Below are 19,430 nucleotides of genomic sequence, written 5' to 3'. Positions count from 1 at the left end.
TCATTGGCCATGTTTGTTCAGTTTGTTTAGCTCAATGGCAGCATCAATATATATATATTCAAATTGACAGTATAGTTAACGTGTAAATATGTTTATTAAATATAATAGTAAATGTTTCTTAACTGCACTTCATTCAAGGTATGTAGTTTACTTTAAAGTGTTTGAAACAAAAAAACTGATATAATCATACAGAACTATAGTTTCGGAGTCCAGGATACCCACTCACCTGCAGGCGTCCCATTACGCCACATGAGTCCATGCGGGAGGCCACGTTGACCGTGTTGCTCCAGATGTCGTACTGCGGCTTCTGGGCACCAATCACGCCGGCAATCACCGGACCGTGATTGAGTCCGATGCGAAGACGGAATCGTTGGAAGGACTCGCGATTAATCGAGTCCAGTATGGACATCAAAGCAATCGCAAACTCCACCAAAATCACCACGTTGTGCTCCTCCGTGCGCTTCTCGTCCTTGATGGAGAAAAACAAAAAAAGGAGCAATTCGATTTAGTCCTCATTGCTTGCCGCCTCCTAGAAACCTCCGCCTCCTGCTTCCGGATTCAGCTAATCCCAATCCCAATCCCCGCCCCACATGCGACCCTCATTTGGCGACCCTTTTTTTATTGGTCTGCTCTGGCCTTTGTTGGGCCAATGTGATTTGATTTCCTCTTTGTTTGGTAGTTGTAAAAATTTAATTAAAGCGCTTAGAAGCGATTAAAAGGCATTTGAACAGTAAATAACATTCGGTCGATTGGGATTTATTGGGGGAAAAGGTTGGAATTTAAACTGAATTCCGGCGAGTTTTTGCTTCGGTTGAATTGGATACATTTAATTTTGCAGCTGATGGGATCTGATAATGTGGGCATTTCATCATCTCCTTGAGATGTGAATGTCACAACCTTAAAGACGAAATCCTTAAAGACTTACCGCAAAGCTACGTGACTGGATTGGATAATCGAGTCAGGATGTTATTTACAGGATTAGTGAAAGCATTGGAAAGATATGAAGTAGACGAGATAGACACAGATTATATCTAGAGCGAGTTCTTGCGAAGATTACACCTACCGTGGCGCCGTCCTCCTTGCCGGGTCGCAAACCCGAGGCACACATATATGTGCTCGCTATTGTCTTAATCTTTTCGATTCCACTGAACTTTGGTTTCAAGAGAAGCTGGAAACGAAAATAGTTAATAAGATCATAGGTCATAGATCATTTTATCAAATGGTGTTTTATGTCTGTTACTCATGAAGTGAAACACTCAGAGAAAAAACCGTGCTCAACGATCTCAATTTGATCATTTTGATCTCAAAATCTAGCCAAGATTGAATCATACTCGAATCATGCTCGATGTAACTTTAAGATAAAAATAAGTTATTAGTAAAGTGGCTTACCTTATCGAAATCACAAATGATTTCGTTCAACAGACGCAGGCACTCCAGGCCCTGTTTGTTGACATCCGTCTCATCGTAGAACTCCTTGTAGTTGGGAATGGAGGCGAACATGACGGCCACGCAGGAGTAGCTCTCGTGGTAGAGCTCCGTGGAGCGTTCCAGATGCAGGAAATGGGTGGCCACGTGGGCCGGCAGGATGTTCTCCAGCAGAATCTAAAGATAGGAATCCAAGTTCAATCGCTTCTAGATTTTTTAAATGTTTCATTTAGACCTTGTTAATGCCACGCATGGTCTCCACCTCCTCCTGCTCCACCTTCAACTTGGCCTTCCAGAGGAAATCTGTGCGAGCCACATATTCACCCTGGCGATCCAGAGTGTGTAGCACCAAGATGATCACCAGGAGCAAAAGGAAGCCCTTGATCTCAAGTGGCAAGCTGCAAAAACAGAAAGTAGAGTTCAAAGTTAGTAAGAATCCTTCTGTTATAAGTATTTTTCCTAACCCGTATATGATGTTGGCATCGTTGTACACCTCAAAGAGATCACTGTACCCAAGGACTGTCATCTGTGCGATCACAGCCACCAGCATGGCAATCAGCTTGAGAATAAATCCAGATCGCAGGAAGGCGGAAATCGCAGCCAAACTAATGGCACAGCAATACAGAAATACGGGCGCAATGGGTATGGCATGGTCGATCTCCCACAGCTGCACATCCTCCAGGGTGGAGTTTACGAACTCACTCGAAAAATTGCTCTCCAGGATGGTCTGATTGGATGATGGCTCCTTGTTTACCCCGTCAGGCACAGTGTAGTTTATCTAGAATAAGAATTATATAAGGTGGTGGTGATAAATTAATATAATATATATAATATATTATGTTTTGATTTTAATATTATTTATACTACTAACAGTGAGAATGAAACATGTTTGAAACTTAAGCTTGTTGCTAAACATTTTTATTTTGATTGATGGTATAATTATAGGTTATCAGATACCCTTTATTTAACCAGTGCGCCCGTCCGATAGAAACTGAACATGCCGACGGAGAAAAGATCCTGATATTATATGTATATATATACATTATAGGGTCGGGAACGCTTCTGTCTACGTTTCAAAAACTTTTTACCGAAACTTTATTATTATTATGGGTATAATAAAATGCCACTTCTACTTAAGGGACTTTTGGCCAAGACTTACCACACTGAACACCGCGCAGGACGAAATGAGGATGTTGACCACGACGAACATGGCCAGCCGCAAGTAGCGACTGCTGGCCACCACCTGGCCGGGACCATTTCGCTCCGTGGTGGAGGCGTGCACGTCCGGCACGGACATGTTGCTCAGGTAGAGGAAGAGGGCCAGCGATACGAAGCTGGCCAGAAGGGATCCAAGGAGTGCCAGGTTCCTGCCGGTGGAGGAACACAGAGCGAGGATGAGTCGAGGGGGTCGTTAATGCGAGTTGATCTCACCTACAATTCGATTACAATCAACTGGACGACGGCCAGCGAGAGGAAGAGGACGAAGGCGCATATCAGGTCGAACCGGAAGTGCGTATCCGGCTGGGCGCGGTACATGGCCTCCCGGGGCGTATTGCGGTACCACATGGTGAACGGCTTCAGCTCCGTGGGCGGCCCGAAGAAATTAAAATTGAAACATTTACGCTCCGGTGGCAGTAAATTTGATTCAATCATGGCGATGCTCTGCGTACGGAAAAGGGGCAAAAACGAGAGGGACACACATCATAATAGAGTTGGCTTACATTAGGGTACAGTAAAGATTGCCTATAAAGTATTTCGTTTAAGTTTATATTGAATATAAAATAGAAACAAATATTTTAAAAGGGTTATAATTACTTAACCTTTCAATGCTTATGAATTGATTTCGATTGAACTATATTAAGTAATGCTATTTAAGCATGTATCCACTGTTTTCAGTTTATAAACCATGCAATCAGCTTTGGCCCATCCAATTTGCTGATATTTCCTGGCCATTTGAATTTGATTTCCCATACTCCACCCATCCAGAGGCCATTTTATTGGATTTTGGCCTCAACTTACCGCCAGTCCGATGTTCTTCACCAGCTTGGATTCGGCAATATTGGCAAAGGGTCGATCTGCCCCCCAGCACTCCACATATTTGGTCATCTTCGACGAGGGACGATTGCGTGTGACATGACCTGAAAATATTCAACGTTAAATTAAAGTTTTGTTTCTATATGAAGTAATCAAAATATATTCCAACCAACATAAAGAGACGCAACCACTTGCCAAATAGCTTCAAAAAGTATTACATTGTGTAAAATTAAGTGACATTGTGATAGTTTTTAGTGAGCTCACCAAATGCTTCCACTAGTTTACGACAACATTTCGGTCCACCATGATCCCATTAATAATGAAAAATCTCCCCCAAATCGCTGGCATTATTACACCTCAAAAGCAGCACAGTTTTTGCCGTTCAGCTAGTCGCTTTGGGGATTGGGTGGCCAGCCAGACAAGCCCATTAAAAGTCACCCATTCGCATTAAAAATGCCATCAAAGTGACTTTGCCACATGCCGCACTCGATGTCCTTGGCAAATTAAAACTCATAAACCGGCACAGGACCTCTTCGTGCTGCCTCCATGGTTCTCCATGGTGCCTCACGTGCAGCAAGTACTATATACCACCAAAAGGGAGAAAAATCAGCCCAGCTGCTCCGTCAAAGAAGCTTAATTGCCCTGCTCCACGCTTCGCGGTCCATGGTCCATGGTCCATTCTCCATGTTCCATGGCCATCATGGATAAAGTTTTCACAAAGGCCAATCCGCAAACAAATGCAGTCTGCGATAAATTTACGATGCAAAAGTTGCCCTGCCAGCGATAAAATTATGCATAACCTGAGCTCATTTGTGAAAGTGATTTTCAACTGTTGCGTTTTATATGGCCAGCGAACTGGGTGGCGAAGTGGGTGGCGGGTGGTGGGCTACTTACCCGCATGACTGCGGAAACTTTCTCCGCTGTGGATGGACAGCTTTCGCCCTTCGATGAAGGCTCCGGAGGAGCGGCGTCTGTCGGCGAAGGACATCAGACCTGGTTGGGCGAAACGGAGGTGGGAAAGCGGACACATAAATAAGAGCTATCGCCAGCAGAACTGAAGTGTTAATGCCCATTACGGCCTTTGATTGATGGCAGGATGGATGGATGGATGGATGGATGCATTTAAAAATAAAGGCAATTAGAGGGTAGCACAAGCAACAAATTAAATGAATTAAGTGTTATTATACTCACATCTCATTTCCATAAGCCATGAAAAGTTATTATAAATTGAAGGGTTGCTCACCTTGAACGGACAACTTCCGGCGAGATCTCTCCGGTGCTTCGGCCACCGTCAAGCTGTTGGAGGCGGATGAAACTCCTCCGGCTGGAGCGGCTGCGGTGGGTGTGACACTCGCCGGATTCGAGGATTGCGCCTGGGCTCCGCTGTTGGAGATGCCGCTCTCTGACCCACTCATACTGAGCAGATCATCGGCGGGCAGGGAAAGGGCAGCGGACTTGGCCGCTGACTCGGAGGCGGCGGAATCACCACTGCCGCGATGGCCACCATTTGCCTTTGGCTCCTTGCCATTCTTGCCATCCTGATCCCTGTGCATCAGCGGCTCGGTGACGGCAGTGGCCTCATCAGCCTCGTCCTCCTCCTCGGACAGCTCCTTAATGGACATGGAGGCGGCTGAGGCGAGTGGGGCATGCAAAGGTGCCTCCTGGCTATTGGTCGAGGTGGGTGACATCTTCTCGTCCACGATTGCAGGCGGTGGAGCCACAGTTACCGGGAGCAGGCCATCGGCGACATCGGTGGCTTCATGGGAGTGATCCGCCTCCTTGATCTCCTTGGTCTCCTCGTTGGTGGGACTGGGATCGTTCTGCTCAATGCACTCCACCACCCGGGGAACGCTGTAGGTGTATGCTGGTTTCGGTGGCACTATGAGATACGATTCCACCTTGTGATCCGCCAAATACGCATCTCGATTGCCACCCTCGCCCTGCTCCACCTCGAACTTGTCGCCCAGGAAGTCCAAAGTTTGCTTCGTGATGTGGACGCGCCTGCAGGATAAACGTACACATGAAAAATTATGTAGGGCTTACAGGGCGTATGAGCAATCTACTTGTATGTATCTTTGTATCTTTTCATTGTTTATATTTGTATCTACTTGTATGTATCTTTGTATCTTTTCATTGTTTTATATATTCTATTAGGAAAACCTTAATATTTTAAATATTTTAGAATAGTATGCATATATTAGAAACATTATTTCAAACTTGAATTTGCTATCTAATTTGTATATATTTCTTTATATATTTATATATTTATATTTATATATTTGTATATATTTTACCAGTGTACACACATATACAGTTTTAGGCAAAATAATTTATCCTGGCTCTGCCTACTGACATTTATCCTAGGATGCTACGCAAATTTGTTTATATTTTTGCTGAGGAAGAGCAATTCGTGCATGAAGAAGGAATTGAGGCGTCTGAGTGTTTTCCGGCTCATTGACTGTAGCATTTCAATTCAATTCAATTCCAAATAATTGAAGTCTGCGTGTGTGACCGCAGGTAAGATAAAAGAAAACATTTCAGCTTTTTCAGCTAGCATTCAGCCGAAGGACTCGAGTGTGCGGCTTAGCTACGCGAAATGAATAAACCAAAAGAAACTTGTTTGTTTGTGAAAGTATGAAAGTAAGCTGGTGAAAGCGGGCTAAGAGCTTTAGACTTTGGTATTTGCCAAGCAAACATACGGAATTTCCTGGCAAAAGAATTAAGCAGAGCTGGAATATATATTTTAAATTTAATTACACGCAAATGCTTGAAATGCTCATGGCTGTTAAATTGGATTTAAATGGACGGTGAAATTTTTGTATTAAAAATATTTGAATGCGACGTCATGCATTTCTTTTTCACAAAGAAATTATAAAAACCAATTACCACCGCATTAATGCGAAAATGTACTGAAATTTGTGCTGAACAATGAAAGTCATTTGAAATTCTTCAACTTCATGTGCGGCACAAACATTTAATTAAAATTGAACATATGTAGGTGTTCATTAATACAAAATTCCTTGCTAACTTTTTGGTTCTTTTTCGAGTGGCAGCACCTTGAATATTGTGCAGACTTGAACTGAAACCCGTTTAATTGGGACCACGTCGAGGCTAATTTAGATTGCCATTACGAGTACTTGACTCGCTTTGCAATGCCACCGCCATTAGAGGCGCCTCCCGCCCACTTTTCCAGCCCACTTTCAACACCCGCTGGCTCCGCGTTTTGTTTATTTATTTTTGTTCGCCTCGCTCATCAGCTTTGTCATTCGTACAAGCACCTTGGCGGAATGAAAGAAACGTTCGCACACACTGCTCAAAAAGTCTAAGTTAGAAATTCCAATTATATATTAATTATGTGAGAAGCTTAACTATTTGGTTCCTTTCAATCAGTATTTTATTTAATCTGCTTGATAGGGGAATATTATAGCTATTCAATACTTAGATATATAGGTTTTTAAGATAAATAAAATCCAAAGATTATTTAAATATAAATAATAAAGCATTTCAAATTGGTGATAAAAGACTAAGATATAATAAAAACTTAAATATATTATATTATATTATTTTATTATATACGCTTGCAAACATTTTCTCCAGTGTATGCACACACACTTACCCAGCTACACCGCCGCTCTCCATGTGGTTGGCCAATGTAACGTCGTCGCTCCAAACATCAAATTGCCACTTGCGTAGGCCAAGGACGCCGCAGAGTACGTTGCCAGTGTGGATGCCAATTCGCATGTCGACATTTATGCCGGTCGCCTCACGCACGTGTCTGCCGGAATAAGCGAGTGGGAATGAAATGAGGAGCGAGGGCAAACAAACAATGCAGGCAGCACAAAGGACATAAGGATATAAGGATATGCGCACACATCTACGGGCTAGTTGCCGCCGTCGTATTAACAATTTTATGGCCCATAAAACACAAGCGGACCACGTCGACTCCACTCCAGCCTGATGGACGAGTATGATATGGGGAATCGGACGGAGGATAGCGGCAAAGCTATACTTATAGGTACACTGAGAAATACGTGTAGCCCAAAAAATATATATATTCTATAATGAATTACAGGTAGAGGGCAGCATTCCACGCATATATAGTGACGATCGATCTTAACATGTTCGTCTGTCCGTATGCTTGTCCGTATAAACTCAAATATCTTGGGAGCTGCAAGGGCTAGAAAGGGCTCGAGATTAAGCGGGCAGATTCTGTTCTATCTGTCTGTCTTGCTAATTTCTAGAGATATTTAAAAAGATTGTAGTAAAGATATAGTAACGGATATCTGAAGATCAAGAACATCGACCTATAAAATGCCAACTGATAGTTGAAATAATTATTTTAAGTGTATTCATTGCACCGAAGGTGCTTCCTTGCAGGAAGTCTAGTCCCACAGAAAGTGGCTAGAAACCGAGTGTCGGCCGACAACAAGTTCTTGACTTATTAACTTTAACCAGCGTTTTCCTTGGCCTGCCGTCGGGTCAAATGAGCCGCATCGAAGATCAAATCACTTGGGAGTCCTTCAGGCTTTTATTTGCTTGTGCCCTTCCTGGCCATTTGGCGAGCAGGATATGGATATGGCCGCAAAACAGGACAAACAAGGAAACTGATTTTCGATCCGGATTTGGGATCTCTGTGAATTTCGAAGTGCCAAAGTTTTCGGGAAACAGAAAGTTTAACAAATTTTGATTGAGCTGCATAATTTGTGTAAATATTTTCCGAGCGAAAAGATAAAAACACAAATGACTTTGCGACGAAATTCGTAGCATACATTTCGGGGCAAGTCGACGGGGGCGATATTAAAGTTTCATATTGTGCTGGCTTTGCGACCAAACGAAGATGCAATTCATAATTTAATGAATGTTGCCTTTTCGGCTCAAAAACTTTTGGCATTTTCCCTGGCGGCTTGTTAAGCACCACGAAAGTCAACAGTAGGAGCTGCTTTTTGACCAAGTTTGCGGGAGGAACAAAGCCAACTTAAGAGCAAAGATTAAAGGGCCACGGATCCGGAACCGAAAGGCAATGGAATAAGGGAGGGCCAGCGGAGAAAAATAAACAATAGAAATGAGAAATAAGCACAGAGAGCAATAAAAATGGCAAAAGCCAAAATGAGTGGATCCTTTTCGTCCTGAGGCCACTTGTGCATAAATTCTCGTGTGTAATAAAATGGCCTTTGTGTCGATATTGTTTATTGTATTTTATGATGTTTCTCTTTGGAATTCGCTTCTTTTTTTGGGCTCATCTCGTTCGTGTGCCTTTATTGCATAATACGTTCTTAATGGTCATCTATAAAACGAGGAATTCGGAATGTGACTCCAACTGGAATATCTACGTTTCTGGCGGCAATTAAAGCCTGAATATCAGAAGCAGATGCAATTAACATATACAATGCATTGTCACGCTTTTAATGGGAATTAAATTTAAAATATTTAATTTTTTTTAATTTCATTGGGAATAACTGATTACGCTCAAAATATTAAGCAAAAATATGTAACACAATATTTAGTATATTTAAATATAAAAGAACATTTAACACAGCATAAGTATTAAAGCATTACTTAGCTTCCTAAATTTTTTAAATAAATCTCCTATAGTATAAACTTTTAATTGATTACATCTCCTATTAACTTAAGCTTTAATCACTCTTTGCCAAGTTTTGCAACCAAAGTGCAAAACTAAGCAAACAAAGGACGATTGCTGGCCCAGTTAACAAAGATTTAGCTAGCCGCAAAGCCAACAGTCACGGTGTCAAATGGCCTTGGCCAAAGCAGCTCCGACTGAAACTCAAAGGACGGCCAGGAGCGAAAGACAAACAAGTCGTACACCCGATGACGGGTCCAATGCAAATGTTTGCATTACCAACAGTCACTGCCCACCACCCAAACCCAAACCCAAACCCAAACCGAACCAAGCCAAGCCAAACCGTCTGAAACCGATGCAAAAGAGCCAAAAGCGATGGCCACGCGAAAACCCACTCACCTGATGGCATCGATCATCTGCAGGCCCATGTTGACACAGTTGGTTGCATGTTGGGGCCGGGAAATGGGCAGGCCGGACACACAGTAATAACAATCCCCCAGGATCTTGATGCGAAGGCATTGGTTCTCCTGCGGGAATGGAGCAATTAATTACTATTTACCATGTGGAGTGGTTACACATGTCGCACTGTTTTATGTTCATGTAAAAGAGTTTAATACAAGTGTAAAAAATCGAATATAATATATTGAAATTATTGAGTAATTTAATATGGAGAATGTCTAAATTGGGTGCATACATAGTGCATATACATAGGAAACTGGATCCTTTTTCAGCTCAATATTATGACCTGTAGCTCCATTACACCATTCAGCTTACCTGAGCTATTTGATCGAATCTTCCAAACAGATCGTTCAGGGTCTTCACCAAATCGCTGGCCGTCAGGGAACTTGAAAGGGGCGTGAAGTTGACAATATCCGCGAACAAAATGGTGACATTCGTGTGCCGCTGGACGTGGAGCTCATGGAACCGGGTGGCCGAGGTGGACGCCTGTCCTCCGGCTCTCTGACAGGCATCCGCCATTTTCAGCATGATGCTGCGCTTCACCTGCGAAGGACGAACAAGCAACAGTATTACGATTACTTTTATATTACGTATACGCCCCAGTGACACGAAAATACAGATGGCACATAATAAAACATAATTAAATTCCGTTAAAACTAATTATAATTTGAAATATTAATGTTTACTCTTAAATTTGGCAAGCAAATATTTTTATCAAATATATTTAAGTAAGAAAACAGTGATTATTGATGTATTTTCTTAGCTGTAATTAGTAAAGATTGTAGACTAGTTCATATCAATTTTTGAGGTGATTAAACACAACTCGCTTAATTGTTAATATTTATTAAATTTTTGTTAATTAATATACCCACCTCGGCGGCGATGTAGGCGGGAATGACGCTGAGGAGCAGCTGCTCCTGCTGCTCCCGCTCGCACTCGAGCTTCACGCGCTGCTCGATTCCCGTCCTGGTTCCGTCCACGGTCCGGTTGTGGGCTGCGTCCGACATGATGCGGTAGTAGAGACCGGAAACGGAGGCGCTGGCCAGCATCACAATCTCCCCGAAGAGCTAAGAGCGGCGGGATATATGTGTATGTATGTATAGTACAAATACAAGAGCGGGTGAGCACGTTCCATAAATAATGAGTGTCTAACCCGATATGGCAATTATCCTTGTGTCACTGCATCGCGGCAAAAAACGCGATGCAACCTAATTAACAAATCACGGAGCAGGGGATTCCGGATTGGCAGGAACTAGTGGGAACCCATTGGGGAAGTTGTGGAGTAGGGGGAATTGCAACGAGCTGGGGAACAAATTATTTCTCACCCAGCTGGTGCAATTAAATTAAATAGTTGTAGCAAAAGGGAAAAAGTGAAAAAATTGCATTACGCAGAGAAATTCCGTTTGGCTGTTGTTTTTCCACTGGATTAATGGGAGCTCAGTTAATATTTTTATATATATACTATGTTCTTATTATGAGGAAATGAGATATATTCCTCAGTGGCATGTAACTTAAATCTACCTTTGGCTATTTATCTTCGTAAAATAACAAACCAGAAAGGATGAACGTAATAGCAATGTTAACAGAACAAACGAAAAATATTCTGTAACTGTCTTATATATTTATTTATAATGATTTGTCTTTTATAAAATAATAGCTATTGAAACCAAATGTTGGAAGCACAACCCACATGGCCCTCCAATCAATTGTCCCCGTCGATTCGCGGAATAATCCCCACTTCGCATCTTCCATGGTCATAATGGTAATCTCCCATCACATGAAAACTAATCCTATTGCTGGTCTTTGGCCAACATTCATGGGGATCTATGGGATATGCAAATAAATGGCGGTGGACTTACCATTGGCAAATTGGGCGCGTAGTCGGGACTTGTGCCGATGCGGTAAACGATGTGAATGGCGGTCATGAATAGAGCCAGGACCACGGAGACGGGCCACGAAATGGGCAGCATGGAGTGGATGCACTGCGGAGAGAGCCATAAGTAGCATAATCCCCCCGAGGAGTGGCATTGCACCGGACTTGGACTTACCAGGAAGAGGGCGTACATGGGCAGGGGAGCCAGTTCGTCCCCGGTGATGGCCGCAATCGTGCCCAGCGAGAAGGTGGTGACGATGGCGAAGGCCAAGGCGGCGGCCGGGGAGCTCAGCACCGCCGGGAACTGCAGGGCCGTGAGAATGGAGCCCGAGATTAGGGCAGCCAGGACTAAGAGCATGGTCTGCACCAGGTGCTGGGAAAGCCACAAACAAAACAGAGAGAAATATAATTAGTTGGAAGTGTTTGCTAGCAAAGCAATATTTCTTAAATATTTCTAAAACTAAGAAAACTTTATATTTGACAAAAATAAAACATATCTTGTAAATCTTTTAAAACAATGATTTTATTTAAAGAATTTTTTGCAGTGCCTTTGAGCCATTTCAGGCAATCTAAGTGTGGTAAAAGCTCACCTGGTCGTAAACGATGCCAATTATTATGGACACAACACATGCCAGCAGCGAAGTTAACAATCCCGATCTGAAGAGCGACTTGCGGAGCCTCTGGCGGTAGCGGGTGTATAAATCGTTCAGGTGGATGTCCTCAGCTGCAAAAGTGGACAGAAGATGGGTGTATTAGCATCCGTAAGGTAATCGTTTCCTTTTAAATATATGGGCCAACTAGAAGTAGTATACTAAGTCCTAAATCTTGAATAATTTGGTATTCTATTTTGTATAAAATATATAAGTAACACTGCATATATAATTATATTAATAATATTCCACAGAAAACTGCCTGAAGCATGAATCTTGAGTTATAGGAACTTAAAGTTGAAAAAACAATGACCTAACTTATTCTTCAGTATATGGAATAATTTTAAGTTTACCCAGTAGTGCACATTTGTGTGCTTATGCAGGCCAATTAACTGCGGTAATTTAATTCTCAGCTATTCCGTGAATTTATTAAGACTCGCATAAATCCATAATCTTAATTGCTTCGTCCCGGGCCAAAGTTCAGTTGCCTCCTGGCGATTTCTGAAGTTCTTATGGTTCCTTTGGTCGTACGTACGATGATGGGCGGCTCCTTTGAGAGAGAATTAATTGTCCGCCCACCGAAGGAAACGCCTGACCGTCTGGCATTTAAATTTGATATTTAACATTGGCATACATTTCACAGACGCCCACGCCGGAAATCGAATACTGTGCAAAAAGGCCCCACATCCATGGCATTCCACCTCCTTTCAATTTCACAGACAATTGTCTTTGAAAAGAAACTTAATTGAGCTGTCAGGAGCCAAAGTGTGTGTGTTATATGCAATATGGAATCACATATCACCTTTGGCTGCAACAGAAATAACTTAATCGATATGTAGAAAATAAAAGTCAAACCTGAATGCTTTATGACTGCACATGTTGTTTAAGGTTCCATTAAATGCTGTCACAAAATTGAAATCGAGGCAGTTAAACATGCTTATATGTACCTATATATTAACATGGCTGTCATTAAGGGAAAATAGTAACAACATACGCCCATGGCGTTTATAAATCAACAGACAGTTGATGAAAGTACACGCACTACAATTACCCTCGAAACGAAGTTAGCGTATTGCTTTTTTGTACAATTTGTAAATCGATACGCACGGATTTATAGCCCGCTAATTGACGGTGTTAAAGTGTTTGATTTATTTATGGCCACCGACGTGCCAGATAAGCCAGGCCCAGTGGATATTTGGCAACAGATTAGTCTATTTATAGACGTGTTCTGGTAACTTCAATTTTTTTGTCTGCCAGCTGAATTGATTTCTACCCTTCGCACAGAGCGGAATTATCGGCTCAAACAAGGCGATCCAATAAATCAATATTACAAAGTTGGGGAGTTCTCAAGGAAAAAAACGAGTGGCCAAGTCAAGTGGTCGAAAAAGTGGGACTTTACCGCAAATTATGGGCTCAATGAATGTGGAAACATTTCTGAGGGTCCTTTTTCTTATTACTTAAAAATTGTTTATGGGAGGTAATCATTTTGAGCTTCGTTTTTGTTGGAGTTCCCAGTAGCTAAAAATAAAAAACATCCACTTTAATGCATTTCTCTGTTCAACTTTCCTTTATTTAATACATTTAAGCAGGAAACATAAGCCATTAGGCTTTAAAAAAGGAAAGGAAAGGCTATAAACTCGCTTGAAATGCATTTATATTTAAAGACTGGAATAAGAATAAGTTTTTGGATAAGCTTGTTTTATTCAACCAACAAGCTTAAAATTGAATGCGGAGGAATAAAATGTTTAGTAGCTCAGCATTATATTTATGGAAATAATTTTTAAACATTTTATCCAAGAAATCTGAAAGGAAAGAGCACAAAAAATGCGCTTGTACTGCATTATTATTTATAAGTAGGGAATTTGCTATTAAATATATATAACAAACTGCTGGGCGAGCTATAAAAATGGCGAACCACACTTAAACGCCTTGTCGACAGAGCATTAGGTTAAGGATTCTCGTACGAGGACCGAGTGAAAAATTTAGGAAAAGCCACGGGCAGGATAAAATAAGTCGAGTGGCAAACGGCAGAGGACAGGACCGCATACAGTACCACGTTATATGGCGAATGGAGCTGCCTTCACTTGTTTATTCTCCGCAATCAAACAGAAATTCTTTTGACACGAACCGAGGTCCTGGAAGTGTAAGCGTGTGTGTTTGTATCTGTGTTTTTATAAGCGCTAGCACACACACACACAGCTGCAGAGTGACAGATGCTCTTGTGTGTGTGTGTGTGGGTGTATTAGTGCGCATTAGGGTGAATCGATATTTGCAGTTTATTGGAATGCAGTATGTTAGATGCTACAGAACAAACGGGCATTTGAATAAACTCTATTTTCAACTCGGCTTTCATGCTAAGCTTTTAGTTTAATTTTTCATTCAATCAAACTGAATCACCCTAGTGCGTTGTCTCATAAAAAATAAAGCGACTTAAGTGAAACAGTTGCAGACAACCTAGACGAAGACACGATGACAACGACAGCAGAGGCGACATTTGCCAAAGCTTTCGGCATAGATTTTATATCATCCCGCAGCTGAAGCGCTGAAATCCGCAACGGATTCCCCATCCTCCACATATGTGCGATTAAGTATGTGCGGACACATTGTCAGGGCATCCTGGCATCCAAGGATCCTGGCATCCTGGTTGAGATTGGGAGGGGGTGCCAGGTGATTAGGAAGATTGAGTTCGTTGCCAACGAATTTTCATGCGGACCGCCATCGCATTAAAGTTGCAGAGCAGCCCTAAACCGTTGCGAAAGATGGCTCGCATCCATCCTCCGGGTTAAGCTATTGGGTAAACGGCTTAGTAATAAAACAGTTCCTGGAACGGGCCACGCGAAACTGCAGCCCAGCAGCACATGGAGGAAATCTCAATCCGGCGGGCGGGAAAATATGATTTAAATCGATGTGGGAAACCATACGATACTCTACTTTAGTCATATCAATTACGAGAATACCGCATGTCGTAAAATTAAGTTGGAGTCATTTTACAAGGCTTTTTACAAGATATAGAATGTCGAGACTCAGAGCAAGAAGCTTTGAGGTGATTTGGACTTAATGATCTTGAGTTTTTCCCATTTCGTTTGTGTGATCCATGGCCAGGTATTTAAGGGGTAAGAAGACAGGAATCCGAGAAGGATTTCAAGTGTCCTTTGTTTCATTCGAGGGTTATTCAATGGATTTCTGTTTCCACCATATGTAGCGTTTTAATATTCAAGAGACCATCCGAAATGCAATCCGAGACATTTAATAAAATATTCAATATTTTTCCGCTTCGTCCGTAATATGCACGAAATAAATATATAATTTAGCATTTTTTTATAAAATTACTCCAATGATTTTCTGACCAATGGCAGGCTGTCATTTTCATGTCACTAAACTCTGACATTTAAATACATTTTTGAAGTACTATTCTCAGATCTGTCGACTAGTACAAAAAACATCTTCTGTCATTTTTTCAGCTATCTGCTTTGCCAATACCAGCAACGCTTAAATATAAAACAATTTATGACTTTCAATTGCACATTTCAATGATTTACGTATTGCGGTTTTGACAGTTTTTCCCCAACTGTTAATTGAAATCGCACCGAGTTTTGCAGACACAGAATACATATTCTTTTGTGAGTATGCAGCTCTGCATAAACTTTAAATCTCTGCTGCACTTTTTAGCTATATGCCTCATGCCCATTTATATTTTCTCTGGCTCGTTAGCTACTGCCAGTTTTCATTAATTTAGCAAACATTTGGCCCAGCTGCTGTATTGAAATTTTGAAAATACTTTCCTTCTTGGCTATAAGGCAGCCTGAAAGCATGCAACACCATGGGCCGTGGGCATTTTAAGTTTCGAAAAAAATTGCACATACGACCCGTCGGCCCAGGCCGACAACATAAAATGCAACAAAATGCACGCTGCAGTGCCTGCAGATGCCGCACATGCCTGACAGCCACTCCAAGTTGCAACCGCTGCTGCCACCTGCTGCAACATTGCAAATTACATCCTTCGGGCTGAGACAGGAATTACAAGCTTTTATGCGCTGAATCGTGGGCCGCATGGCAAGCAGCTGGCAAATGGCAGACACCAGGACACCGGGGCATGTTCCATGTCCCTCCGCAAGTATTCCAAAGTTGGTTATTTCAGCACGAGGCCTTGCAGTGGATTCCCTTTGGAGCCACATTTTCTAGCGGCTTAGTCAGAGGATCTACGCTCCGGTCGATTTGTTTGCATTCACTTTGATTTTATGGCCCATTCCAAGAGAAAGTATATTTGATGGGTTTTTATGTTTTCCCGAGACAACCATTCACACGAATAAGCGGAAGATACATTTCAAGTTCTTATATGGTTGGAAAATATGTTTATAGCACAACACTCTGCTACTTTTCCATCTTATTTCTTATTATTTAAATTTTAATTAATTTTATTTAATTTTTTGAAATACGTAGAATTGTTATAAAGACCTAATCAATCAATATGTACCTCAATATATAAGTGTAGCTTCTTCTAATATTTATTTAAATGCTGTTATCATACCTAATTTAACAGCTTCATCTTACTTTCATCGCATCAGCTTCTCTGGCACAAACCATCAACACCTGGCTCGAATAAATAATAGTCCATTGGGCAGATGAAAATAAGCCACATGCGAACAAATCGGTGACAATATAACAACGGAAACGGAAACAAAAGAAATGCCCGTAGCCACCGCATTTGCTAATGGCAAAACTGAAAGGATACCGTGTCCTGGCAGCGCATTAATCAAGGTGCAGTCAATGCGAAGGGAGTGCGGGTGTGGCCCCTGGCCATGTGGTGGCTGGAAAAAAGAGGAATCCAAATTGGCAACAGACGCTTAAGGTAATAGACGTGCCAACGAAGTCGTGCCCGTGGGACACACGTATTCCCTATTCTCCTGGTTGCCCAGCATCGCTTTTTCCTTATGGCCAAGAACGCAGCTGGTTATTTGGTTTTCTGGGCGTGTCGCTGGCACGATGCTCGTAAATAATGTCATGGCTAAGACAAAAGCCGTAGCCAGTCAACTCAACAGTCTGCCGTTGACATCGAGAACTTATTTTCCAGCCAGCTCTTTTAGCCATTCTGTGCCCATTCGCCTGGCTTGACACTTTTTTTCCAGGGTATTCATTGCGAAAATGGGGTATGTTACTTATTTTGATAGAATATTTATTGATATTACATAAAGATAAAAAGGTAAAGTACTACTAAATTTAATGAAACCATTTCGCATTTTAATTCTTTATAAAGGTGCCTATTTATTTTGTACGAGGTATCCTTTAGTTGAGTTGGCTGCCTGTTTTTTGCACGTGTGTTTTGGCATCTTGTTACCTTTATTTCGCTTCTAAGGCACGCAAGCCAATCAACTATGAGACCCAAAACGCTTAAGGTTTCCATTTTTGTAATGACCAAATAGTGTGTGGTGTCCCAGTGGATTGTCCCTTTTTAGTTTCTACACTCTATTTATAGAAAATTATAAATATTATTAAGGCAAATAATCGATGGTGCAGATGACTTTTAAGGAGTGAAACAAAGATGAAGAAGTACACCTTTCAGCCCATAACTCACCCAATTTGCACATCGATTACAAATTACCTCTTGATTGAATTTAGAGCAATTCCCCATCAATTTGCCATTAAACGAGGATATATTTTGTCTATGCTAAGTTGAGTTTTCCCAGAGCTCTCAATATCTATGTACATCCCTCTAATCTGGATTTGTAACGTGCATATTTTAGCAATAAAACGCTGACATTGCTCCGGGTGCGAATTCACTGTCAAAGTAATTTGCATACATCTCATGCTGGTTGCTATTTTTGCTCGGCTTTTCTTTGGGGGCCAATTTTCGCGAAAAGAAAGAATTGGGGGGAAAATTGGAAGACCCCAGAATGCAAATTTCGGAAAAGGGTCTATTGTTGGGGATGTTTCGTCTTGTGTTGAGTGGCACAAATCTCACATCGGTTGAGCCTCATATTCACATACGATGACACGATGATGAATGCCAACTCATAAACAGATGGCACTGAGGAATGGTGGTCGCATAATAAGCCAGACCGGCAGCAAAATGCAGATAGATACCCAGATTCAGATACAGATACAGATGCAGATACAAATTCCAGACGATGCTGTGCTATTTTTCAGAGATGCCTCTGGACGGGAATTCTCATTTCGCATGCAAGTTGCATTCATTTGAATTTCTATTTGTGTGATTCGCTTCGGTGGTGACAGACTTTTTTCCAACGGCCTTATGATGTATGTGCCACATGTCGACATTATTCTGGAATTCTTAATGGAAATTTAAGGTGCTGACTGTTGGGAAAACCCAAGGGCTTTTCCTTCTATCACTGCTAGTGCTGTGATTAAATTATCCTTGTAAAACATCAAACACCACCGACCGCAATTATGGCCCCTCGAGTGTGGGGGGTTCAACTATTGGGTGTTTTATTGCTGAACCCATTAACCACCGAAATTGGTTTGTTTATCTGGCATTGGTACACACTTGCCCACAGTCAAATCAATTTAGAACTTTTCAGTCAATCACAAACCAATCAGAGTGCAAAATATGAGCGCAATCACATCCAGCCAATTGTTGGTCGTTTTAGTACACCTAAATGTGCACTGGGAAAAAAGAGGGGCCTGTTCAAAAATCAAAGATATCCTAAGGGAGTACAATACACTTAAAATCAATAAAATAAATAAATATTAATAATAAGTAATAAAACTAATAATAAACAATATAAAAGAAGAGCGAACGATACACTCAATTTCCTCGACTATCAGATACCCTTTACTGAGATAGCGAGAGTGCGAGGGAGAAATTTCACAATATGATTGCCATAACAATATAAGTTGGTGAGAAACAAATAGTACAATACAATACAATATAATACAATAATAAAATCAACAAATTTTGGAATTGTGGACATGACGAATTTAAAGTTTATACGGACGGACAGATTAACGGACAAAGCCCAGTCCGACTGGTGATCTTAATCAAGAATATATTCTAATCTACCTGTTAAATACTTATCAACGAATACTCTTCTATTTTAAAAGTAATGTCTAAAATCATATTTAGAACCATGTGAATGTTGCTGTTGATAGATGATTGGAACAGCAATTTCAGAAAACAATTAGATTTTAGGTGTTTGGTCCCTATTTCGTAGATACACAGAAACAAGTAATGATTGACTTTCATTTAAAATTATACCAAAATTTAATATAACATTTTCATCGCCTTATTTTTTTACGGAAACCGATATAATATGGCTAATTTGATATTTGATGTTCAGAAACATAAGGATTTTTTTCTGAGTGCTGGAAGCTCTGTGGGGACGGGACGCTTTGTGGCGTGAATGGCGCCATCAAGAGGCAGCCAGGCGGTGCTCAACTGGCAGCTGAATAAACA

General features: G+C 41.4%; 1 protein-coding gene across 4 annotated transcripts in view; it reads right to left on the bottom strand.

Moving 5' to 3' along the window:
• The window catches only part of LOC117140687 (adenylate cyclase type 2), a 37,765-nt gene that overhangs the window by 973 nt on the left and 17,362 nt on the right, over positions 1-19,430 (bottom strand). For 2 of the 4 annotated variants that reach the window (XM_033303742.1, XM_033303743.1), the window contains exons 3-20: positions 11,960-12,093; positions 11,545-11,742; positions 11,356-11,478; positions 10,369-10,563; positions 9,812-10,039; positions 9,437-9,564; positions 7,076-7,234; positions 4,703-5,460; positions 4,354-4,452; positions 3,445-3,563; positions 2,861-3,087; positions 2,585-2,792; positions 1,890-2,203; positions 1,661-1,823; positions 1,390-1,602; positions 1,064-1,168; positions 926-940; positions 227-469 (exon numbers count right to left, since the gene is read on the bottom strand). In XM_033303742.1, the coding sequence (XP_033159633.1) occupies positions 227-469; positions 926-940; positions 1,064-1,168; positions 1,390-1,602; positions 1,661-1,823; positions 1,890-2,203; positions 2,585-2,792; positions 2,861-3,087; positions 3,445-3,563; positions 4,354-4,452; positions 4,703-5,460; positions 7,076-7,234; positions 9,437-9,564; positions 9,812-10,039; positions 10,369-10,563; positions 11,356-11,478; positions 11,545-11,742; positions 11,960-12,093 (3,629 nt within the window). Of the gene's footprint in view, positions 1-226; positions 470-925; positions 941-1,063; positions 1,169-1,389; positions 1,603-1,660; positions 1,824-1,889; positions 2,204-2,584; positions 2,793-2,856; positions 3,088-3,444; positions 3,564-4,353; positions 4,453-4,702; positions 5,461-7,075; positions 7,235-9,436; positions 9,565-9,811; positions 10,040-10,368; positions 10,564-11,355; positions 11,479-11,544; positions 11,743-11,959; positions 12,094-19,430 lie in introns of those variants that run through there. The other 2 variants (XM_033303744.1, XM_033303746.1) reach the window with 2 other exon arrangements.

The sequence above is a fragment of the Drosophila mauritiana genome, chromosome 3L (assembly GCF_004382145.1).
Source record: "Drosophila mauritiana strain mau12 chromosome 3L, ASM438214v1, whole genome shotgun sequence".
NCBI lineage: Eukaryota > Metazoa > Arthropoda > Insecta > Diptera > Drosophilidae > Drosophila > Drosophila mauritiana.
Note: the sequence above shows the minus strand (reverse complement) of the source record. Positions and strands in the feature narration are given on the sequence as shown.